This window comes from Oncorhynchus kisutch, unplaced genomic scaffold (assembly GCF_002021735.2).
Source record: "Oncorhynchus kisutch isolate 150728-3 unplaced genomic scaffold, Okis_V2 Okis05a-Okis16b_hom, whole genome shotgun sequence".
NCBI classification, from domain to species: Eukaryota; Metazoa; Chordata; class Actinopteri; order Salmoniformes; family Salmonidae; genus Oncorhynchus; species Oncorhynchus kisutch.
This window is the reverse complement of record NW_022261982.1, coordinates 2,659,373-2,684,792: the sequence shown is the minus strand read 5'-3', so window position 1 is coordinate 2,684,792 and position 25,420 is coordinate 2,659,373. Positions and strand designations below refer to the sequence as shown.

General features: G+C 44.1%; 1 protein-coding gene across 5 annotated transcripts; it reads left to right on the top strand.

The window, feature by feature from the left end:
- The first annotated feature begins 1,177 nt into the window (after positions 1-1,177).
- Positions 1,178-24,581, top strand: LOC109876649 (voltage-dependent L-type calcium channel subunit beta-4). 5 transcript variants are annotated; one of them, XM_031813637.1, is made up of 14 exons: positions 1,178-1,421; positions 4,457-4,540; positions 11,195-11,377; positions 11,740-11,862; positions 14,126-14,253; positions 14,852-14,928; positions 15,654-15,673; positions 16,504-16,584; positions 18,494-18,552; positions 18,985-19,094; positions 19,568-19,719; positions 20,173-20,268; positions 21,950-22,135; positions 22,405-24,581. In XM_031813637.1, the coding sequence occupies exons 1-14, from the start codon at positions 1,356-1,358 to the stop codon at positions 22,678-22,680; spliced, it is 1,641 nt and encodes a 546-aa protein (XP_031669497.1). In that variant the 5' UTR covers positions 1,178-1,355; the 3' UTR covers positions 22,681-24,581. The 5 variants fall into 5 exon arrangements, with proteins under 5 accessions (XP_031669497.1, XP_031669496.1, XP_031669498.1 ...); XM_031813636.1 differs by having other exon boundaries at positions 1,179-1,421; positions 22,402-24,581; XM_031813638.1 differs by lacking the exon at positions 14,852-14,928 and having other exon boundaries at positions 1,181-1,421; positions 15,655-15,673; positions 22,402-24,581.
- The last annotated feature ends 839 nt before the right edge of the window (positions 24,582-25,420 follow it).

The following is a 25,420-nucleotide window of genomic DNA, read 5'->3' as shown; positions in this document are numbered from 1 at the left end:
CCAGGGCAATATCTCCCAGGGCAACGTCTCCCAGGGCAACGTCTCCCAGGGCAATGTCTCCCAGGGCAACGTCTCCCAGGGCAACGTCTCCCAGGGCAACGTCTCCCAGGGCAACGTCTCCCAGGGCACCGTCTCCCAGGGCAACGTCTCCCAGGGCAATGTCTCCCAGGGCAATGTCTCCCAGGGCAATGTCTCCCAGGGCAATATCTCCCAGGGCAACGTCTCCCAGGGCGATGTCTCCCAGGGCAACGTCTCCCAGGGCAATATCTCCCAGGGCAACGTCTCCCAGGGCAATGTCTCCCAGGGCAATGTCTCCCAGGGCAACGTCTCCCAGGGCAAACACCAGACTAGGCCCAGATCCAGTGCTCTATCTGAGTCAATAGATGGATCAACATAGGAGTGAAATACATTGGATTCAAGGATATGATTTTGTAACAGGAAAGATTATTCAGGCATTACATTTCTACAATACCATTATAGACCTACATTAAATAAAAATAGATATTTAAATGCACAATCTGAACGATGTTCTATTGATATTGACATTGATTAAGAATTACATGGCTAATGATTTTAGTACAAGTAAGCTAAGTAGGCCTGCACCTACACTATCATAAACAATATATATTGTTGTATTGTGAGTCTTTATGCCTATTGTTTGTTTGTCATCCTCAGACATTTGTAAACAATGTCTACTCAGGTTAATCTCGTTGGCACTAAGGGCACTCCCATCTATAGATGCGCAATTAGCCAGGGGAACAGTTTAGGCTACTTATAGCCTATGTTTAAAACAATCATGTTGATCTCATGGATGGACTGTCAGTCCTTGTATCCATACAAGCTGTCTGTGACTTTGAGCATGGTTAGGATACAATTCCACAGCTCCATCTCTCAGCTTTATAGCAAGTGGCAGTGCCGCTTTGGGGCTGAAACAGACAAGGGATTGTCAATTGTTTAGGAAGATGCCTTCGGCAAACCGATAATAATTAGCCTAGTGACAAAATGTACAACTTTTTTCACAAGAATAAACCCACTGACGCGCACAATGGGATTAAATCCCAAAAGACGCTGCTAGCCATATTTTCTCCAGTGAAGATGTAAAGAAAAGTAATCTCCTCTCACTTCCGCTGTTGAGGCTCGAGCGAGTTGCAGTGGCGCGAAGCAGCAGCTGCAGCCAGTGCGCGCGCGCCGTGAGCACCTGTCACAAGGTGAAGAGCAAGACGAGTTGTTCGACTAGTACAATAGGATATTGCAGGGGCTTGAAGCTGGAGCAAGTACACCACACTCCACCACACTTCCACTGGGCTGGGCCAGAGAGGCAGCAACCACCCATTTGGACCGATGTTCTGGCCGAAATGCAGTCTCGACACATCTACATTCGGAATAAGATCGGCGAGGGCATCCAAGCGACCAGCTTTCAGGTAGGTCACACCAACGGGAGAAGATAGACAGTTACTGTAACTATTCTCCTCAAACAGTTTTGTTTTCAAGCAAAACAACTTTGGCACTTTTTGAATTCCTTGTTTTACTACACACCGTGCCTCATGCTGTTTTGGAATGTTTTATCATACAATCTCAATATTTAGTGTCTAGGCTACTGAATGTTGTTTTAAATCAAAGAAGAGTATCCAAAATATCCTAGCTTCACCTAGTAATTACTAGACTAAGTAATACATGTGCTCGAAGTCACATTTGGTAGATGATGTTGAACAGACAACATGCCCTATTTTATTTGCTGGTTTTATGAAACATGTGACGTGTTATTTCCTCCCCTATGTGATTTCTAACCAAGTGTTTTCACCTAATTATGGCCACACCGCAGCAAGATGCAATACAAGACAAAGGGACACCCAGTGACTAACGTGACCCAGTTAAGATGGCCCTATTTGGTGTAGATTCATGGGAAAAGTAGGTTCTGATATTTTAATAGTGACATTGCTACTATCTCTGGAGACTTAGCCATAAGTGGAGCAAATCACTGCTAGATAATTAACCTGCCCCTTAGAGGTTCAGGATGGGCCTATATTTGACCCGTTTAGAGACTTGCTAATGAAAGTCGGAAACAGTGAAAGTCTTCATTATAGATAGGGTTGAACATTTCCGTAAATCTTCCCAAAATCCTCAGGTTTTTCATAAATCCGGGTTGGAGGTTTTTGGATTTCCTGCATATTCCCTCCTGATTCCAGGAATGTTCCAACCAGGATTTTGGGTAAAACCTGGGGATTTTGGGAAAGTTACCAGAATTTTGCAACCCTTATAGATCATTATGTTTCCTTGAATTTCAATGTTATCGTGGACATATTACTAGCCTACATAACATTACTAGTACTACTACAGATCTACAGTAAATTACATCTCTCCTATGTTGGGATGACATTGGCTGGCTAGAGACAGAGTGGGGGGTTGTGATTGGGGAGTTGTGATTGGCCTGTAGGTGTCATATCGCCGCCAGTGTCATGTCTGCCCTATGGGGGGCGATGTCACCGGGCTGCTCTGACAGTTCTCACACTGAGACCCCCCTGCCCCATGCGCGCACACACACACACACACACACACACACACACACACACACACACACACACACACACACACACACACACACACACACACACACACACACACACACACATAGTCTTCCATAGCCTGACAGGATCACAGAGGACAAATGCGACAGGAATCTCCTGACATCAATATATAGAATAGATAGACTAATTGATACTCCCAGTTGCTATTAAATAGAATGTTGCAGCCCCGCCCACCAGTGGGGAAAACAACCCATGGTTACCTTGGTTACCCCATTGGTTCACAGGAAAAACTAGACTTATTCAAACAAAATTATCTTGTTGTCGGCTTGTTTTAAACAATTACAAAACTACATTTAAAAAAAGTACAACATGTCTAATGATAACTTTTCAACATTGCCTGCTCCGAAGCATTCTCACTACTTAGAAAAACCTAATATTGTAGAACTTCCCTCATCCATCAATCAAATGTATTTATAAAGCCCTTTTTACATCAGCAGATACATATAGAAACCGAGCCTAAAACCCCAAACAGCAAGCAATGCAGATGTAGAAGCACGGTGGTTAGGAAAAACTCCCTAGAAAGGAAGGAACCTAGGAAGAAACCTAGAGAGGAACCAGGCTCTGAGGGGTGGCCAGTCCTCTTCTGGTTGTGCCGGGTAGCGATTATAACGGTACATGACCATTAAGGCAAGATTGTTCTCCAAGATGTTCAAACGTTCATAGATGACTAGCAGGGTCAAATAATAATCACAGTGGTTGTAGAGGGTGCAACAGGTCAGTAAATCAGGAGTAAATGTCACTTGGCTTTTCATAGCCGGGCATTCAGAGGTTGAAACAGCAGGTGCGGTAGAGCGAGAGAGTTGAAAACAACAGGTCTGGGACAATGTAGCACGTTCAGTGAACAGGTCAGGGTTTCATAGCCACAGGCAGAACAGTTGAAACTGGAGCAGCAGCATGACCAGGTGGACTGGGGACAGCAAGGAGTCATCAGGCCAGGTACTCCTGAGGCATAGTCCTATGTCGCTAACGTTAGCCATGTGACTGAGTTCCAGCTAGCTACCAACCAGAACATTGGCGCGGCAGGGTAGCCTAGTGGTTAGAGCGTTGGACTAGTAACCGGAAGGTTGTGAGTTCAAACCCCCGAGCTGACAAGGTACAAATCTGTCGTTCTGCCCCTGAACAGGCAGTTAACCCACTGTTCCCAGGCCGTCATTGAAAATAAGAATGTGTTCTTAACTGACTTGCCTGGTTAAATAAAGATAAAATAAAAAAATTAAAAATTAAGCTATCCAAGACCAACAACACAAAGAAATGGACTATAAATATACAAGTAGTGAGTGGAGATAAAAACGGACTACTAAACAAGTTAAATGTCTTACCTGTGATGAAATGTTATCCACACACACGTGCTGTCTACATGGACACTGGGTCTCCACAATTTCCCACTCTTCCACAGTGAATAGCCTGAAGCCACAGAGGTCTTCTCGCAGGCTCGTTTTCCATACATGGGAGCATTACAAACCATAGGCCAGGATTTTTGACCTGGTTACTTGTACATTGAACAACACAGCAGCTCTTCAGATTGTTTTGTTATTTCTGTATAACAAAAAAATTATGACTAAGTTGACTCTTTTACATTGGGGGTCAATGGGAAATACTGTTTTCCCCAATTTGTGGTCATGTTTGAGGGGAGTTCATTCTTATGACATGAATACCGACTCGGAGTACACATACCAAGTTATAGAACAGAATATAATAAAATAGAATAGAACTATGGAATATAGGTAAGATGTAACACGGAAAGCAATTCCATCAGCAACTGCTGTCTACTGTACCAATATGTATTGTTGTTTATTTCTGTTGTTGTTCTTTAGCTTGATTCCCCTTGAGAAGGACTTGGTTGGTTGTGCTGTTTATCTGATCCCACACAGGTGAACCGAGGGACCTACTCCAGGCGAAGCCGATTGAAGAGGTCTGATGGCAGCACCACCTCCACAAGCTTCATCCTCAGACAGGTAGGGCCCCTGGGGTTTCCCCTAGGTACAGATCTAGGATCCCCTCCCCCAATCCTTAACCATTAGTGGGGGAAATGGAAAACTGACTGAAGATCAGCGTAAAGGGGCAACTTCACTTTAGGCTGGGATGGGTTAAATTCCAGAAAGATGATAGCTTCCCAATGTCCTCGTTCTCTACCTCTTCACAGATCTGATAGGACTGGATAGGTGAAAGCAATATGGCGGAAACTAGCTGGAGCTGTTGCTAGCTTACACATAGCCATGTCTTCTTGGATCTGTGATGGGGAGTGACCAAGGGCATAGGGGAGTGGACAACGTTCTGGGATGAAACACAACTTTCTGGGATGAAACACAACTTTCTGGAATGAAACACAACTTTCTGGGATGAGAACCCACACTGACAATGAGACAGATTCAGTCACAAACAAACACGCACACACAAGGACACACTTCTTGGAAGCATCTGAGTAGTGCTTTTACATAGCCCAGTTTAATTGAACCATGAATTGGTCCTTGAGACATACTACAGCAGGCAGTTAACATCTAACCAGGATGAGGGATCAGCCAGAGAACAGTCACTGGAAAACCAGTCAACCGCTGACCTGGGGAAACCAACCAAATCACCTTCATTGTGCAGCCCCAGGACAGATCCTTCTAGAGCAGGGGTGGGCAACTCCAGTCCTCCAGGGCCTGATTGGTGTCACACTTTTTCTCCTTCCCTAGCAAACACAGCTGATTAATCAAATGTCATTCTAAACTGAAGATCACGATTAGGTGATTATTAGAGTCAGGTGTGTTAGCTGGGGCAAAACTGTGACACCAATCAGGCCCCCGAGGACTGGAGTTGCCCACCCCTGTTCTAGAGAGATAGAGAGCAACAGAGTATGCAGGTTGTTTCTCCAACCCCACTCTAACACATCTGATTCAGCTAATCAAGGAGCTGATGAGCTGCTGATTAGTACAATGATGTTTCATCAAGGCTGGAGCAAAAGCTTACTGTACCTATCTCTCTAGGAGGAGGGTTGGCCAGCACTCATCATTTTGTTATTATTTCATGAACTTATTATGCAGATACACTTACATATATTTTTATAATATAAATACTGTGCAAAATATATCTACAGGCCAATATCTTTATTTAAACTATTTCTACTAGTGTGTCTTGCCATAAGAAGGTCCAGTAGATTTTATGAACCTGCTATTTTCTTATTTGTCTTTTGTCCCTTGTTTATTTTAGAAACGGATACACTTAAATAAGCATCAAAATGATAACGTGACTATCAGAATGAAAGCTTACAATTATAACATGCAATACATTGTGGTACAGCGAAACATTTTGGACTAAGTCAATTATATTCTGGTTGCCCACTATACTCTATACAGCTCCTTTTGTTTTATATTCTGGTTATATCTGTGGTGCTTAGCCTATACACTGGAAGAGAGAGGGAGAGAGATGGATAGAAAGAAAGACATAGATGGATAGAGAGAAGAGGGGAGAAAGAGAGAGATAAGGGGAGAGAGAGAAAGATGGATGATAGAGAGAAAGAGGGGAGAGAGATGGATAGAGAGAGAAACAGGAGGGGAGAGAGAAAGATAGATGGATAGGGAGAAAGAGAAGGGGACAGAGAGAGATGGATGGATAGAGAGAGAGAAATAGATGGATAGAGAGAAAGAGAGGAGGGGACAGAGAGATGGACAGAATGAGATAGATGGATAGAGAGAAAGAGGGGAGGGAGATAGAGAGAGAATGATGCTGCTGTCATCCCCCTCTTCCTATACTCCCTCAGTCAAGGAGAGAGTGCGTGTGCGTCCAAGCTGAGTGGAGGGCAGCACAGCCAATCGGCTTGCTGCACAGCCAATCGACTTGCTGCACATTGGCTTTGTCATCGGGTGCTGATATTGAGGAAGGATTCTCTATGCTGCTCCGTTCGGTGTGTTTAGAAGGGCTGATGAAATGCCAGGATTGGGCTGCCTCTAGGGAGAGCCTCTCTGCTTTATAATGTGAGCCAGTAGCATCCAGGCTCGGGCTAACGCACAACCATCGACCAAGCAGGCCTAGGGGAAACCAAGCAGGCCTAGGGGAAACCAAACAGGCTGGCTCTGCTACTGCTATTACCCCTTCTCCTCTTCCAGCCGAAAAAGGAGGGATTTATTTTTTACCGTCATCCCTCCATCCATCCTGTGTTCTGTGGTGGCTCCCTCCTCCTCCTCCTGTTCCCCCTCCTCCACTACAGCCTCCTCCTCCGCTCTCTCGTTTTTTTCCCCCTCTTCCTTTTATTCTTCTAGAGGTGCTTTTGGAAATAGCAGACCTCCATGTATGACAATTTGTACCTGCATGGATTTGAAGACTCGGAGGCGGTGAGTGGTGGGGGGGTTTAGCTTCAGATCGTGTGTGTGTGTGTGTTTGAGCGTGTGTGTTTGTGTTTGTCGATGGAGGTGGCTCAGCTGTGGTGCACACACAAACACAGGGCTTACTGTAGGTAAGCTGACGGTCTCATGCTGTAGATGGAAGGATCACGGTCTCCGCTGGGGGGGGGGGTGACTGGGGGGGGGGGGTTCAATGTAAGGAGAAGACAGAGTCAGACGTGTGTGTGTGTGTGTGCGCGCACACAGTCGTGAGAGTGTAATTAGTGATGATGTGTATAAGAATAAGTAGCAATATGTGTCTGTCAGCATCAGCCCAATGCATCTGAATAGCTGCATCATATCATCAGCACATTTCAATGGCTGATGATAGCTATACAATGTACACTGTAGCCATCCATTTAATGCACAGCACACGTAGGAGCACAAAGATGGAGATAGCATTATATAGCGAGAGAAGAGCAGTGTGTAAATGCTAATTCCTATCCCCCAGAGGGCCGTTTCGCTCCCTGCGTGAGGTTATGATTGTATAATGTATCCTCATATCACAGCCTCTCCAAATGTAGGGTATAGCCCTGCTGCATTTACTGCCTTTGTTTAAAGGGCCAAAGCTTCTATTTTTACACCCGGCAACAGCAGTGTGTTGTATTTCTGCTGCTGAGGACAGAGAGGACAGAGAGGAGCGTGCGTTGTGATGTCATATACTGGAGTCAGATAGACATGAGTCACGTCAGTGCTCCGTTGGAAGCCCGGCAGTCATACAATATGGCCGTGAAGAGATTCTGTACCCCAAAATGCACACATCTAACTACCCATATACCCCGTTATCCATTTTGTATATATCGGCTGATCAGCAACCGGCTATAATTATTTATTAAGATATATAATGAATATATATATATATAAAGGAACATAGTATTTGTTGAGGGGGGCGTGAGAATAAATGTTTACAAAAACACTAGAAGTGCTGGGTGGTAGTATGTGTGTGGTGTGTGTGTGGTGTGTGTGTGTGTGTGGGGGGGGATTGTTCTAACAGGGTGTTCTTATAATATACTGTATGTCAGTTGGGTGCTTGTGAGTGCTTCACAAATAGCACACCGTTATAAGACAGAGTGTGAAGGGAGCTTTTACTATTACTAACAGAAATACTTTGAACAAGAGCCGTGCAGGTTGATTTGTGTCGTGTGTTTGTGCCATAAAGTTTACACCCGGTAAAAAACATTTAATGATTGTGATTAATAATTAGGCTCATAGTACTTTTATCACAGAACCTTAATGTGATTATGAATTTATATCAACATCTGTTTCTTAATAGCGTTAATAGCGTTGACTCAAGATTTTTTTTTCAGAGCAATCACTTATTTTTCTAAATAAGCAAACCTCCTCGTTTTTTGTTTCCCAGACCTGGCATTTAGTGATTGGCCCACACAAGTCAATAGAGCCCGTGCTGAAGTAAGCCCAAGAAATAGCTTGTCTGTTGTAAAAAGTGCTGTACTATGACTAGCATCTGTGGATTTTAGCAGACTGCAAGACTTTCTACGTTCCTAAAGCGATATTGACACACATACACAGGCACTCAGGTACACACACACACACACACACACACACACACACACACACACACACACACACACACACACACACACACACACACACACACACACACACACACACACACACACACACACACACACACACACACACACACTTGAGTTAATGTTGTTCCCCAATTGGATTATCTTTAGTAGATTCACTCTCTGTTCTTCTAAGGCCAAGGCTTGGGTCAATACTTTAACTCACGCTCCAGTCACAGCCAACCTTCGGGGACAGTTTGCCTAGTGGTTAGAGCGTTGGGCCAGTAACCGAAAGGTTGCTGGATCGAATCCCCGAGCTGACAAGGTAAAAATCTGTCGTTCTGCCCTTGAACAAGGCAGTTAACCCACTGTTCCCTTGGCGCTGAAGATGTGGCTGTCGATTATGGCAGCTCCCCACACCTCTCTGATTCAGAGGGGTTGGGTTAAATGCAGAAGACACATTTCAATTGAATGCATTCAGTTGAACAACTGACTAGGCTCACATATGAGCGTAACCGGTGGTCATGTGTAACCAACCAGTGGTCATGTGTAACCAACCGGTGGTCATGTGTAACCAACCGGGGGTCATGTGTAACCAACCGGTGGTCATGTGTAACCAACCGGTGGTCATGTGTAACCAGTGGTAATGTGTAACCAGTGGTCATGTGTAACCAGTGGTCATGTGTAACCAGTGGTCATGTGTAACCAGTGGTCATGTGTAACCAACTGGTGGTCATGTGCAACCAGTGGTCATGTGTAACCAACCGGTGGTCATGTGTAACCAACCAGTGGTCATGTGTAACCAACCGGTGGTCATGTGTAACCAACCGGTGGTCATGTGTAACCAACCGGTGGTCATGTGTAACCAACCAGTGGTCATGTGTAACCAACCGGTGGTCATGTGTAACCAACCGGTGGTCATGTGTAACCAACCAGTGGTCATGTGTAACCTAACCAACCAGTGGTCATGTGTAACCAACCAGTGGTCATGTGTAACCAACCGGTGGTCATGTGTATCCAACCGGTGGTCATGTGTAACCAACCGGTGGTCATGTGTAACCAACCGGTGGTCATGTGTAACCAACCGGTGGTCATGTGTAACCAACCGGTGGTCATGTGTAACCAACCGGTGGTCATGTGTAACCAACCGGTGGTCATGTGTAACCAACCGGTGGTCATGTGTAACCAACCGGTGGTCATGTGTAACCAACCGGTGGTCATGTGTAACCAACCGGTGGTCATGTGTAACCAACCGGCGGTCATGTGTAACCAACCGGCGGTCATGTGTAACCAACCGGCGGTCATGTGTAAACAACCGGCGGTCATGTGTAACCAACCGGCGGTCATGTGTAACCAACCGGCGGTCATGTGTAACCAACCGGCGGTCATGTGTAACCAACCGGTGGTCATGTGTAACCAACCGGTGGTCATGTGTAACCAACCGGTGGTCATGTGTAACCAACCGGTGGTCATGTGTAACCAACCAGTGGTCATGTGTAACCAACCGGCGGTCATGTGTAACCAACCGGCGGTCATGTGTAACCAACCGGCGGTCATGTGTAAACAACCGGCGGTCATGTGTAAACAACCGGCGGTCATGTGTAACCAACCGGCGGTCATGTGTAACCAACCGGCGGTCAAGTGTAACCAACCGGCGGTCATGTGTAACCAACCGGCGGTCATGTGTAACCAACCGGCGGTCATGTGTAACCAACCAGTGGTCATGTGTAACCAACCAGTGGTCATGTGTAACCAACCGGTGGTCATGTGTAACCAACCAGTGGTCATGTGTAACCAACCGGCGGTCATGTGTAACCAACCGGTGGTCATGTGTAACCAACCAGTGGTCATGTGTAACCAACCAGTGGTCATGTGTAACCAACCAGTGGTCATGTGTAACCAGCCGGTGGTCATGTGTAACTGCTCTTCCTGGTACAATAGTGCCCCCAAGATAATAAAAAAATAAACTGTAGTCATCTCAGAATATATTAGTCAGGATTATTCTGAAACTTCCAGCACGTACTCATCTTGACCATTCCCACTTTGAAGGCCTCCGATAGGTCAAAGTGGAGGAGAGAGTCTCTCAGATTAAAGTGAGTCTCGTACATCAGCTTGTCCACAGACCCAACAGTATTGTCCCCAGATACCTATTTAACTACTTTAACTTAGTCCGGGATAACCGTAACTATTCTACTAGAAGGAGTGAAACTGACGTTGTTCTTTTTTTAGATGTAATAGTGGTATTAAATAGTGGTATTAAATAGTGGTATTAAATAGTGGTATTAAATAGTGGTATTAAATAGTGGTATTAAATAGTGGTATTAAATAGTGGTATTAAATAGTGGTATTAAATAGTGGTATTAAATAGTGGTATTTGTACTCAGCTGCCATTCTTTGAAATAGTCTTCCAAATCATTTGAAACTATAACCTCCATGGGCAGTTTCAAGTTCTCACTGAAAAAAGTCTCAAAAGTGAGCGGTAAGACTTTAGTACGTGGATGAGAAGAGTAGAAAATGCCCCCCCCCAATTCCAAATCACCTCACCTCTGTTTAGTAAGATAAACTGGATACAGTTACAGAGCATTATGGGTACTGTAGTAGAACGTCATGCTACAACCTCCTCCACCTGGTGACGTCCTGGTGACGGTGACGCTGGCTGAGTGATCATAGTGACAGCTGCTGTCTTCCTGTCTGTCCCTGTCCTGTTGTATTGCAGGGCTCAGCTGATTCCTACACAAGCAGACCATCGGACTCGGATGTCTCTCTGGAGGAGGAGCGGGAGGTGCCGGGGCAGGTCCAGGGCCAGAGCCCGAGCCAAGGGGGCCCGGGGACCCAGGCCCCGGCCCAGACCCGAGAGCAGAAGGAGCAGCAGGCCACCGTGCAGCTGGAGAGAGCCAAGGTGAGACCCAGAGAGAGAGATACCTCACTAGGTTGTGTTCAGTAAGGATAAAACATTTTTTTAAAGTTTTATGTGAAATATGAGGGTAGTACCTGGACTTGTGCAGCAAGAAGACTGTACTATGTAAAGGATGGAAAAAGGGTTATGCCACAATTGGCAAAGAAGCAGACGTAAGGATCTGTTATAGCACCCTTATATTGTATGACATTTGCTTATAAATGATTTGTGAAGCATCCATGTAGGCATTATAAAGGGTTTATGAAGGCTTTATTAAGCCTTGTAAGCCACAGTTCATTCATGTGAACTGAAGTTCATACTTTGCGGCTCTCTGACTGACCCTTGTCCCTCTCTCTCTCCCAAAGGCTAAAGCCGTGGCCTTTGCTGTGAAGACCAACGTCAGCTACTGTGGAGCATTGGACGAGGACGTGCCGGTGCCAGCAACCGCCATCTCATTCGATGCTAAGGACTTCCTTCACATAAAGGAGGTAATGTTTTTTTGTCACAAGAGGCAAGGTTTAACTGTGGCACACAATCAACCAGATTTTGATAAAATACATTTGTGAAGTACTTTTCAATGTCAAATGATGTAGGTCAGAGTGTGCAGTTTTCGGACTATACCATTGTACCAGACAAACTAGATTAAGCATAGCAATCAGAATCAACGGAGGCTGCTGAGGGGAGGACGGCTCATAACAATTGTCGGAATGAAGCAAATGGAATGGCATAAAACACCTGGAAACCATGTGATTGATGTATTTGATACCATACCTCTCATTTCACTCCAGCCATTATCACGAGCCTGTCCTCCCCAATTAAGGTGCCACCAGCCTCCTGAATTTGATATGTATTTGACCCAGGGCCGTTATCAACCACTATTACAACAGTGTCGTGACTTGACTTTAACATTAATCTGAAGACATTTATCTAATTACCTAACTATGTTTAATTGTTTTCCGATGAAATTAGTCATGTAACAATTAACTCATTAGGATCTGGGGCACCACGAGAGCAGTTCTTTAAAGAGTTACCATCTCCCGGATTAAACACTGAAGGTCTTTACCTATCACATCTATAAACAATCAACTTATTAATCATAACCTCGTATCATATCATCATTCTGAACAGTCGTAACCTCCATGCATCTGCAAAAACTCCAGCCTAACTTATGATTCAGTACTACACAAATTGGTTAAATTATTTATTTACTAGCTAATTAAATGAGAACACAGGATAAACATACACACTTTGCATCGGTTATTGACTGGAAACACTCAAAACAGGTCCCTAGCGGAATGACAACAACGTGGCTGCTTGTTACAAAAGAGATAGAGGGAGAGGAGGGGAGAGAGACACTTAACATTGGTACTTTCAGAAACTTCTCTCACTTACAGTAACCATATACTTTGCACATGATCCACCGCCTGCTTGGTTTGCCAGATCTCTCGGTGGACATGGTCGACTTGCAAAAGGAGTTGGGCCTTTTTGTGACATGCTTTTAATGCTCTGATTTTCCGAAAGGGTTCCAACAAGTCTTCTACTGTTGTTCTTCTTTGTAGTTGTCACGTATCCGGTGACTTTTCGTGCAGTCCTGCACAGAACTACACAGTTTATTTTCCTTACATTCGATATTGAAGATGCTTCTTTGAAGATAGGCTAGCCAGCCATGTCGATGGTTCCCATTGGGGTGATGAGAGTAGCATAATACGATGGTTTGAGCAGAGTAGTATAATGGTCCTACTTAAATTCGCTTTCGAAGATACTTTACTTAGGACAGCTAATCAGCCGTACCAGGGATTGTCCAGGAGGTGACTATCGTCTCTACCTCATGTTGAGAGTCACAGTTCAAACCACTTTAAACGTAAATCTGCAGCTTGATGCTTTTCTGGTCTATTATGTTCATTTATATAGTTTGTTGCGAAAGGGGTGGTTCCGTCATGCTGACCCGCTCTCTGACCTCTGAAGCATTACTTGTCACTTGTACAAAGTTGTGTAAAACAATGATCTCATATAGCTTCTCGAATCACATCCCTCTCTTAACAAAAACACTTATCCATTTTTATATTACATACACAATGCATATTATGGAAACTTCATACATGTAGTGGGTTTACTTTCCAAGTTACAGTATTTCCTTTATAACATTTTTTATGAAATCACAAAATAACAAACAAAATGACATTAGTGTTCTATAGATCACCTCTGACCATTCCCCATGTTCTATTTTAGAAATATTGTTCAAGTAGTTGCTTTTGAACATGTTAGAGTTTCAGTTGGAAAAAGGTCTGTTGAGACAAAGCACATCCCTATGGTGAATTTGGAGAGGGAGACCTAAATCTTTACAATAGGACTTGAGTTGTTAATCCCGTCTAGTTCTTTCCTCCTGCCCACTGCGGATGAGAGGGGGTCTGACCTATTTGGATTCTCGTGGACAGTCATGACAACAGCAAGGCATATATACTGAATTTAGTACCTGTGTTCTGAAACACACTCACTGTCTGTTCAAACTAGATAAAACTGCTTATTTCCTTATGTTCATGTCATTTTGGCTGCATTTAGATAGGCAGCCCAATTCTGATATTTTCTTCCACTAATTGGTCTTTTGACCAATCACATCAGATCTTTCACATCAGATCTTTTTCAAACTGATCTGATTGCTCAAAAGACAAATTAGTGGGGAAAAAACAGAATTGGGCTGCCTGTTTAAACGCACTGAAACTGATTTTTCAACCACATCCCCAACCCATCCAGAAGTTCAACAACGACTGGTGGATCGGCCGGCTGGTCAAGGAGGGCTGTGAGATCGGCTTCATCCCCAGTCCCCTAAAGCTAGAGAACATCCGCATCCAGCAGGAACAGAAGAGAGGGCGAGTCCAAGGGTAAGGCAGCCCATCACCAGTCCTCTCTCGCTCAGTCAGAGACCTTGTTACCCAGGGAAGGGGGTTAGGAAGGGGCCAGCAGTGCTATGTTTAGTTTAGTAAAACTGATTCGGTTATGACAAATTAGTCAAATTAGTACAACTCATTTGGTTATAAATGTGCTTATGATGTGTTATAAAGAGGGTACTCATAGGAAGTGTTACAGATCATTTAGAATAATTACATTTCTCTCCATCCATATCCAGAATAGAACAACCTAAATATTTATAAGGTCTCTGACCTTAATAATCAGTAATGCTTTGGTTCTTCTAGCGACCTAGCTGCTCTGTCTGTTTAATCGCTCTGGACGCTCCCGTCACCAGTGGTTTGTCTTGTGTGCGTACTAGCCTTCAGAGCCATTCGCTGCACTAGGCCTGTTCAGTTTTAACACTAATTCAGCGTAATGAGAGGACTAGACTTGGGATGAGTTGAGAGGCTCACCTCAAGTCTTTCATTCACCCTATAAGGCCTGGATTCTGCATTTAGAACCCCGTCGCCGTTCGCCACATTAATTCTGTGATTCTTGTGTTTCTTTTTATCTCCCTCTTGTCTTTTCCAGTAAGTCTGGAGGCAATTCTTCCTCAAGTGTAGAGGATGAGGTGTCCGCCTCGATCAGACCCCTTATCTCCTCTGCAGGTGAGAGCCTCTTAGACATGATGGGGGGACGTTGTCCGCCCCTACTGGCCCTCCGCTAGATTAGAGAAGAACTAGACAACTTTGTCAAGGCAACATGAGACGTAGAGCCTCCATAGAACCTAAGATAAATGATTCCCAGCGGGCAAAACTGGTTGCAACAACGTCATTGTGACGTCTTTTTGTGACATCATGGTCAAGTTGTATTATGGTTGTAAAAGGACGTTTTTTTGGACGACTTTTTAGCAATCAGAGAAAGACGTCTTTAACTGGTTATAATCTGAACAGATACCAACCAAAGTATGAAAGTTTACAGAAATCCAGTTATCAGAAAACCAGTTTACAACCAGAATATGATGCCATTATAACATCCCATACCAATTTTTGCCTGCTGGGTTGTGGATCCATAGAGTGTATATATATATAGTGTATTCTCCCATCCTCTTCCTCCAGTTGAGGACTGCAGGCGCTCTGAGACTTGGCTTACCACAGGGTGAACCCATCGACAAGACTTTGACCCCCCCTGAACTTCAGTCATGTGACTTTGTGAATATGCCTCATAGGATATTAGGATCATGTTTATATGTTTGATGATGAATCTAAAGGGTATATGTTTATTTCGTGTGTCAGTTATAATCCTCGGTTGAAAATGTATTTCCTGTAAATCACATTCTGATACAGTACAATACTACAAGACATTGACAATTCTGTTTTGTTTTACTTCACAGGAAAGCAGAAACAAAAAGTGGTAAGTGGGTGATGGTAAAACCAAACTGTCTCCATCAACTATAGATGTCTACATTACAATAGTACAGTGCACACCCTACATCCCTTCTAACATCCCTGCTAACATCCCTGCTAACATCCCTGCTAACATCCAAACTGACACCCCATCTAACATCCCTTCCCATCTAACATCCCTTCTAACATCCCATTTAACATTCAATCTAACATCCCATCTAACATCCCTTCCCATCTAACAGCCCATCTAACATCCCCTTTAACATCCATTTTAACATCCATTTTAACATCCCTTCTAACAACCCTTCTAACATCCCATTTAACATCCCTTCTAACATCCCATCTAACATCCCATCTAACCGCCCTTCCCATCTAACAGCCCATCTAACATCCCATCTAACATCCCCTTTAACATCCATTTTAACATCCATTTTAACATCCCTTCTAACATCCCATTTAACATCCCATCTAACATCCCATCTAACGTCCCATCTAACATCCCTTCTAACATCCCTTCCCATCTAACATCCCACTCACTGACTTGCCTAGTTAAATAATGGTAAAGAAAAAAACAACATTTGAAATAGATTTGAGTCAGATTGTGCTGTCACAATGATCCATACATCCCATACTGTGGTTTGCATCGATCCCATTTTATTACTGTGGGAAAATCTCAATTGCATTTCCTTGACTCCTTGTCCTCTCTCCTCATCTCATTCTCAAAACCCATTGGATGAGAAGGTAAAAGGTCCCTCCCCTCTGACTTCTCATCCAATGGGTTTTGAGTAGAGGCCCCCTCCTCCCTGCTCCACTGATTCCTTTGTTACTTTGTTACAGACTGAACACGTCCCCCCTTACGACGTGGTGCCATCCATGAGGCCTGTGGTGCTAGTGGGGCCCTCCCTCAAGGGCTATGAGGTAAGCAGCAGCGGCGGCCATCGAGTCACATGATCATCCTCTGACTCCTCCCACAGGGCCCATCCTAGAGCTCCCATTGGTGGAATGACATTAACAGTGTATCATGTTAAATGATTGTTGTTGCGGCTGTCATGATCACATCTCATTGAGAGAAGATCTCCTCATGGCTGGATGATGTTTCTATTGACTTCATGTTTATAATCATTCATGTTTATACGCAGGCAATGTTTTTCTAATGTTGTGTTGACACAGGCCTGTTAGAGCTCTACTAGAGTCTATATTTAGACTGCTGAGTGAGGTGCTTTGTTTATGTTTTTTTCTAGTCATTCTCAGAACACCATAGTACAGGGAGTTTCTTTCCTCTCCTCCCCTCTTCCTCTCGCTCTCTCTCTTTCTCTCCCTCCTTGCATGGAGGGTACACAATCAGTCGCCTCATCCCACAGTGTGCTCTGTTGCCACGGTAACAACCTTCTGGGTGCAAACGCTCAGCATCCGAAGTAGAGTAACGTTTGAAATTAGAAAGAGAGGAGAAGAGAGAGAAGAAGAGAGAGGAGGGGTAGAGAAAGGAAAGAAGAGAGAGATAAGAGAGAGGAGATAAGAGAGAAGAGAGGCGAGAGGAGAGATAAAGAATAGAGAGGAGAGATAGAGAAGAGAGAGTAGAGAGGAGAACCCCTGGAAGCAGCATCACTGTGTGTCTAGACTAGACTGCTGTTAAACCAGCCACTAAAGGATCTTTGTATAGGCCACCATCCTTACTGGCAGGCCTCTGACCAGTTGCATGATACCATCTAACTTCAGTCATTTCAGGAGATCCATTTTAGACTGAAATTAGTCTATTGTTGTCTATGAGGATTTTCCATTGCATTTCAGGAACAAAATATGAATCTATCTAGTGAGTTGACTGATAGTGACTTGCCTAGTTAAATAAAAAATGTAATATCGTGGAATTGACCCCAAATCCTGCTTCACTATTGCACTCATCCAGTAGACGTTGTAGTTGTTTAGTATCAGGGTAGAACTCTTATTAAATGAAATAGCATGTTTGATATGATTTTCAGTATCCCCCTGTCAAATTACTGAATATCAGAACTACTACAATAGAATTGTTAGAATGATAAATGGTCCGTTGCACGTAGGCTGTCGTCATGGGACATCTTAGCACCATGTGCTCTGGCCATGAGGAACACCCAGTTGATAAATTATTTCCCAGGAAGTTTGCTTGATGTCATGGCTGTTAGAGTTAAATGTTGTCTTTTTTAACCATACTCTCTTTCTCTCTCTGTCTCTCTCTCTCTCTTTCTCCCTCTCTTTCTCTCTTTGTCTCCCTCTCTCTCTGTCTCTCTCTCTTTCTCCCTCTCTCTCTCTCTTTCTCTCTCTGTCTCTCTTTCTCCCTCTCTTTCTCTCTCTGTCTCTCTTTGTCTCCCTCTCTCTCTGTCTCTTTCTCCCTCTTTCTTCCTCTCTCTTTCTCTCTCTGTCTCTCTCCATCCCTCTCTCTCTCTGTCTCTCTCCATCCCTCTCTCTCTATTTCTCTCTCTGTCTCTCTCCCTCTCTCTCTCTCTCTCTCTTTCTCTCTCTGGCTCTCTCTCTGTCTCTCTTTGTCTCCCTCTTTCTCTGTCTCTCTCTGTCTCTCTTACTCTCTCTCTCTGTCTCTCTTTGTCTCCCTCTTTCTCTGTCTCTCTCTCTCTCTTACTCTCTCTCTGTCTCTTTGTCTCCCTCTTTCTCTGTCTCTCTCTGTCTCTCTCACTCTCTCTCTGTCTCTCTTTGTCTCCCTCTTTCTCTCTCTGTCTCTCTCACTCTCTCTGTGTCTCTCTCACTCTCTCTGTCTCTCTTTCTCACTCTCGTTCTCACTCTCTCCCAATCTCTCTCTCTCTTCCCTATTTCTCCTCTTTTGGCTTCTCTTTCTCCACAGGTGACGGATATGATGCAGAAAGCACTCTTTGACTTCCTCAAGCATAGATTTGACGGCAGGTAAAATGAAAGCTCTTCCTTTCTTTTTTATTTTTTTATTTTGTCTGTTTATTTTTAAACTCGGTTCCACTCAAATGAGAGGACTTATGAAGCCCTTGGAGATAGATTGGCCTCGAAATTCACATGGAATAGATCTTCAGTAAAGGAGTGTCTGTCTGCAAAATAAGGTTTACAGTATTTATCCACTGAATGCGGCAGGGTAGCCTAGTGGTTAGAGCGTTGGACTAGTAACCGAAAGGTTGCAAGTTCGAATCCCCGAGCTGACAAGGTACATATCTGTTGTTCTGCCCCTGAACAGGCAGTTAACCCACTGTTCCTAGGCTGTCATTGAAAATAAGAATTTGTTCTTAACTGACTTGCCTGGTTAAATAAAGGTTAAAAAATATATATAAAAAATATGCCTAAATTGGTGTCTTTGTTTGACCATTTCAGGATATCTATCACACGAGTCACAGCAGATATATCATTAGCCAAGAGGTCTGTTCTGAATAACCCCAGCAAGCGGGCCATCATCGAGAGATCAAACACCAGGTCCAGTTTAGGTATGTACCTCCATAATATATCTATTTTACTGTAGGAGTCTTTTGAGTTTTCCTTGTGTATCGAAGACGGTTGCCTACTCTACTCTGTAGCTAGCATCTCTATGAGACCCGGCTAAAGAAGAATGATTTAGCTTGATTGAGCTTACTTCCCACAATGGAATCAATGGAATAGTCCCAAAAGTGCAAACTCCGCCCATCTGGCTCTCCAGACAGGCTCAACGTATTCATTGGCTTACGTTCCAGTGTCCATACTAGACATACTAGACACCCCTTGAATGAATCAATGTATTGGGAATGCAATGAAGGAATGGGAGTCAGTGTGTACCGTTTGTTTACGTATATATAGTGTACTAGGCTGACTGTTTTCAGTGTGTAGGATTCTTGTACGGTGATGCCGAAGTAAAATGTCCATGCTGAATGGACAATAAAGTTGTATTCTAAAGTCTTGTGTTGTTTCCATCCTGTTCCCCAAGCGGAGGTGCAGAGTGAGATAGAGAGGATCTTTGAGCTGGCCCGGTCCCTACAGCTGGTGATCCTGGATGCAGACACCATCAATCACCCAGCCCAGCTGCTCAAGACCTCGTTGGCTCCCATCATCGTCCATGTCAAGGTCTCCTCGCCCAAGGTAGGGACTGGAGGGTCATGTGATTTGAAACACATCCATGTCTACTATAGGTAATGATACTATTATATGACCAGGAAGCAGACACATCATCTAAAACAACTCACAGAACTGTCAACATTGTCAATTATACAGTACGCTATGACCTACTGAGCCACTGGGACCTTTTGAAAATGAATGTCAACATGCTTAGACTCTGATTGGTTTATCAGTGGAGGGCTTTTATAGTTATACATGTGTATTGTTATCAGACAAATACACTTTAATCTATCTAACGGATTAGTAATTTATTTGAAATGATTCTATTTGACCGGTTTGCCTGGTTAAAGATGTGAAAAGCAGTGTTCCCGTAAAAAACGTGTGTAGATATAACATTCCGTTAGAAAAAGAGCAGGACCATTTGAACAGAGGTCTGACACTATCTAACACATATTTAAATGTCTTCCCACCGTCTAGGTTCTGCAGAGGCTGGTCAAGTCCAGAGGGAAGTCCCAGAGCAAGCATCTGAACGTACAGCTGGTGGCAGCTGACAAACTGGCCCAGTGTCCTCCGGTGAGTGACTCTCTAACAGCATGTTGTATCTTTAATCAACACCACCCAGCATACTGTCTCTTTAATCAACACCACCCAGCATACTGTCTCTTTAATTTACACCACCCAGCATACTGTCTCTTTAATTTACACCACCCAGCATACTGTCTCTTTAATTTATACCACCCAGCATACTGTCTCTTTAATCAACACCACCCAGCATACTGTCTCTTTAATTTACACCACCCAGCATATTGTCTCTTTAATTTACACCACCCAGCATATTGTCTCTTTAATTTACACCACCCAGCATATTGTTTCTTTAATTTATACCACCCAGCATATTGTCTCTTTAATTTACACCACCCAGCATATTGTCTCTTTAATTTACACCACCAAGCATATTGTCTCTTTAATCTACACCACCCAGCATATTGTCTCTTTAGTCTACACCACCCAGCATACTGTCTTTTTGATCTACACCACCCAGCATATTGTCTCTTTAGTCTACACCACCCAGCATACTGTCTTTTTGATCTACACCACCCAGCATATTGTCTCTTTAGTCTACACCACCCAGCATACTGTCTTTTTGATCTACACCACCCAGCATATTGTATCTTTAATCTACACCACCCAGCATACTGTCTCTTTAATCTACACCACCCAGAATACTGTCTCTTTAATCTACACCACCCAGCATACTGTTTCTTTAATGATCAACACCACGGCCAACATCTCGCCTTTCGCCCAACTCTGCTTGATTAGACAACCCAAGATCATCAAGTTTTCTGAACACCCAGGTGAGGAAATAAATCCTCTCTGGCGCGGGTTAATGGGACACGCCTGCGCCAGCCTGTGTGTCAAGATGCGAGAGTATAGATAATATACACCACCCAGCATATTGTATCTTTAATCTACACCACCCAGCATACAGTCTCTTTAATCTACACCACCCAGCATATTGTATCTTTAATCTACACCACCCAGCTTACGGTCTCTTTAATCTACACCACCCAGCATAATGTCTCTTTAATCTACACCACCCAGCATACTGTCTCTTTAATCTACACCACCCAGCATACTGTCTCTTTAATCTACACCACCCAGCATACTGTCTCTTTAATCTACACCAACCATTGCTCCTTTTCAAGGTGTCTTCTTTCTACATGAACCTCCAACAATGTCTCCCTGGGATTGCTTGAGGTTGATTCAAGACAGGGCCATTGAAAAGGTCTATTAACAATCAAGTGACAAAATGACAATATTCAGTTTGTGTGACTGACCGGGGTTTGAACCCAGGTTTTCTGTGAAGTACAAAACAGCCTAGGCATTAGTTTAGGGAGCTAACAAGTCAGCTCAGCTCTAATGCCACGTTACTCATCATGCGAGCCTGTTTCACCAAACCCTCTCTCTCTCACTCCATCTTTCACTCCCTCTCTCACTCCATCTCCCCCCTCACTCTCTCCAACTCCCTCTCTCACTCCCTCTCCATCTCCCTCTCTCACTCCCTCTCCATCTCCCACTCTCACTCTCTCTCCCACCTCACTCCCTGTCCATCTCCCTCTTTCACTCCCTCTCTCTCACTCACTCGCCCTCACTCACTCTCCATCTCCCTCTCTCCCTCCCTCTCTCTCTCTGTCCCTCTCTCTCACTCACTCGCCCTCTCTCACTCTCTCCCTCTCTTCACCCCCTCTAACAGGAGATGTTTGACATCATCCTGGATGAGAACCAGTTGGAGGATGCGTGTGAACACTTGGCTGAGTATCTGGAGGCCTACTGGAAGGCCACACACACCTCCATGGCCACGCCGCTCAACCCCCTGCTGGGACGCAACCTGGGCCCCACCGCCCTCACTCCTTACCCCACCACCATCTCTGGACTGCAGGTTGGTCATAAACAGATAGCTACAGCGCTATGGGGTTAAAGTGACATTACACTCCAAAATCAAAGTTTGGTCATCAACAGATAGCTACAGAGCTTTGGGGTTAAAGCGTCATTACACTCCAAAATCAAAGTTTGCCCAAAAATGTTGAGTTTGGAGTGTGATGTCCCTTTAAGGGGAGACAGTTAATTGTCCTCAGTTAGATGAGTTGATTAGTGCCCAGTGTAACATACAGAAATGTAACAAAAAGGGGTTGTTTGTGTGTGTATGAGGTGAACCAGCAGACTCAAAGAATAAGACAACACAGCAACCACACGGGAGACCACTCCACGCCCAACGAGCGTCGCAACCTAATGACCGCCGACGAGAACTACCACAACGAGCGGGCGCACAAGGGACGCAACCGCATGTCCTCGGGCTCACAGCACAGCCGAGACCAAGACCCGTACCACCAGGACTACCAGGACCCCTACCAAGACTCCTACAAGCCCCACCGCAACCGCTCCTCCCCGGGCAGCTACAGCCACGACTCCCGGCACAGGCTTTGAGCCCGAATGACGTCCCAGCTTCACAACCCTTATAGGCCTCAAGTCAACTCTCTGGTGGCAACAGAGTCAAAATGGTTCCCGTTCAAAATATTGTGTCCAATTCTGTTGTTTTCGATTATTTGTTTTACTTCAGGCGTTAGATGAGGAGTAGTCCCGCCCTCCTGAACAAAACCTCCAATCACCTCTCATTCCCATTCTGTCTCTCAGTCTTGCTTTGGCACTGGCAGGGACCCCTGTTAAGCAATGTGGTCAGGATGAGGAAGAAGGACATGATGCTAATGCTACATAACTGAGTTAATACAACTCATATGACTGAGTTGCTTTTCCTCACAAGGGGACTTTCCTAGTTCCTGTGTTCCCCACACAAAGAGATGGGTGGAAGAGGAAAGCAGTATGAGATTGAGATTTGGACTTTGCTAAGCTAACAACAAGCTAAGCTATTTTAGCTAGCATGGTTAGATTGTTGGTACCCGCAACCCCCCCCCCCCCATCCCATGAGTCGCCATAGCAAGTGGTGGAGTCACTGCTGAAAGCTGGTAGTCTTACCAAGAGTCCCCAGAACGTTCAGTTGTTTGCATGCTGACTGAGAGAGTTTCGCTAGTATCGTCAATATATTCACTTACAGTACATGTCTGTTGTCATGGGGAGTTGTATACGTAGACCTGCCCCACCATGACTGGCAGTGGTATTTTTCCAGACCTTTACTGATTCCTGAGAGGAGCATGTGGAGTATTTGGTTGTTTTGTTAACAAGTGCTTTCACATGTCAGATACTGTATGTGCCATTTGAACACCTGTCTAGCTTGGCCTTTCTTCGGCAACAGTCGATACTTTGCATATCTCAGTATTTTTCGCTACTCTGATTCTGTTGTGTCAGAGACTCATAGCGGTATTATAACAAGAAGCAGGGGTGTCAAACAATCAGAGTTCGCCTCATCTCTGGCCAGCCTCGTGATTGGTTGACCGTCCATGCTGCTTCCTGTGTTTCTCTCTGGCCAGCCTCGTGATTGGTTGACCGTCCATGCTACTTCCTGTGTTTCTCTCTGGCCAGCCTCGTGATTGGATGACCGTCCATGCTGCTCCACTAACGTTGGATTGTGTCTTCCCAGGGTCCTTTGCATCATGATCATTGATTCTCTGTGTAGCTGGCATGTTTTCCCTGACTTGAAAAAGTAATGCTCCCTTTGGTAGTAATATCCCTGTGTAAAATAGAGGGTGTGTAAGGAGGGAGAGCACACATTGGTGCAAAATAGGTGCAGTCTAATTACTTGAGAGTTGGTTATCTGAACTTATTGGGGGTATTTAAATACATGAACATGGAAATGGAAGAAATTAATTTGGTTAGTTTATTTCTAGCAACAATTTTTCTTTAGTAATTGTGGGTTTTTTGAGTTTTTGTTGAGATGAGAAGCATGCAGTTGTACCCAAGGGGGTTCGGTGACTAGTTGCATTGGCTCAACGATCCAATGCCTAGGCTTTAGTTTAGTGGGCTAATAGACACTTCTGGCGTGCAGGAGGCCCGGGTTCGAACCCGGTCAGTCACAGAGACACAACCACCCTCCAGGACCAGGGTTTTCCCTGCGGTGGATAGGTCATCTAAACTGGAGCTTTGACCATGATGGAGATGGTGGTCCCTCCCTGTGCATCCTGGGAGAGTGAGTTCTTGGGGCAGCGTATTCTGAGACATTGTTAGAGAGATGTGCAGAGTTAACTTGTTATAGCTGTCTTTTAGTGTAATTCCCTCCAATAGAGTCGAAGGTCCTGTAGTGACATTTGTAGCACCCGCAGCAGGTGGTGCCTTAACATTCTAGAGCCAGTTGATTTCCTTGCTCATATCTATGTCTCTTATGCTAGTTTGTTCACTGACTGAAAACAATAGACTGCAAAACGAAGAAGAAAAAAGAATACAAGTACATCTGCTGTTGTTTATGAGCATGCTTCTCTGTCATATTGTGATTCAGGCCAAAGTGAGTGTTGGCTGATTGAATGGGGAGTTACTCACTGTTCATTAAAAACCAGAACCAAGAACCAGAACTAAGATTCAGCTCTGTTGCTTGAGACAATCAGAGGGATTTTCTAGCCCATTGACTTCTGTCCCACCAGAGTCCCAGACCAGTCTGTGAGGGTTTGGTAACTTACGGTTGGGTTACTGCTACTGGGTGTAGCATGTCTTAGCCCTTTTTGAAACATTGGGGATCTCCTTTTCTATTTACAGTTAATTAACTGAATTCCAATAGATTTTCTGAATTGACTGGAAATGAAAATGTACCTCTCTCTTTTTCCTATGAATGCCCTGGAAAGAAAACATTTGTTCTTTGAATGGTGTAGATATAATTTCTAAAGGTCTCTTACTGATCTGAAAAAAAAGCACGTGTCCTGTACTCTTCTTTTGTCTTCTTGTAAGAAATTAAGAGGCTACATTTTTGCCTCTAAATTAAGTTGAATTACAATTCTCATTATTTGATTAAATAACATGGGTTTAAACTCAACCAGACCATTTAAAACAGTTAAATGTTTTTTTCTTTGGTAAAAATGTACAAAAAATAAGAACAAAAATCAAAAATGTATCTCAATATAGGAAAAAGTAAAAGATGCATCTTTGCTGGTGATTATTTTTATAATAAATACATACATGTACATAATGTCTTTGAGAGATGCTATTTGCTGTATACTTGCATTCTCATTAAAAAACTACGATCCTCGACGGGACAACTTGGAACAACAAACGTTTCGGTATACAA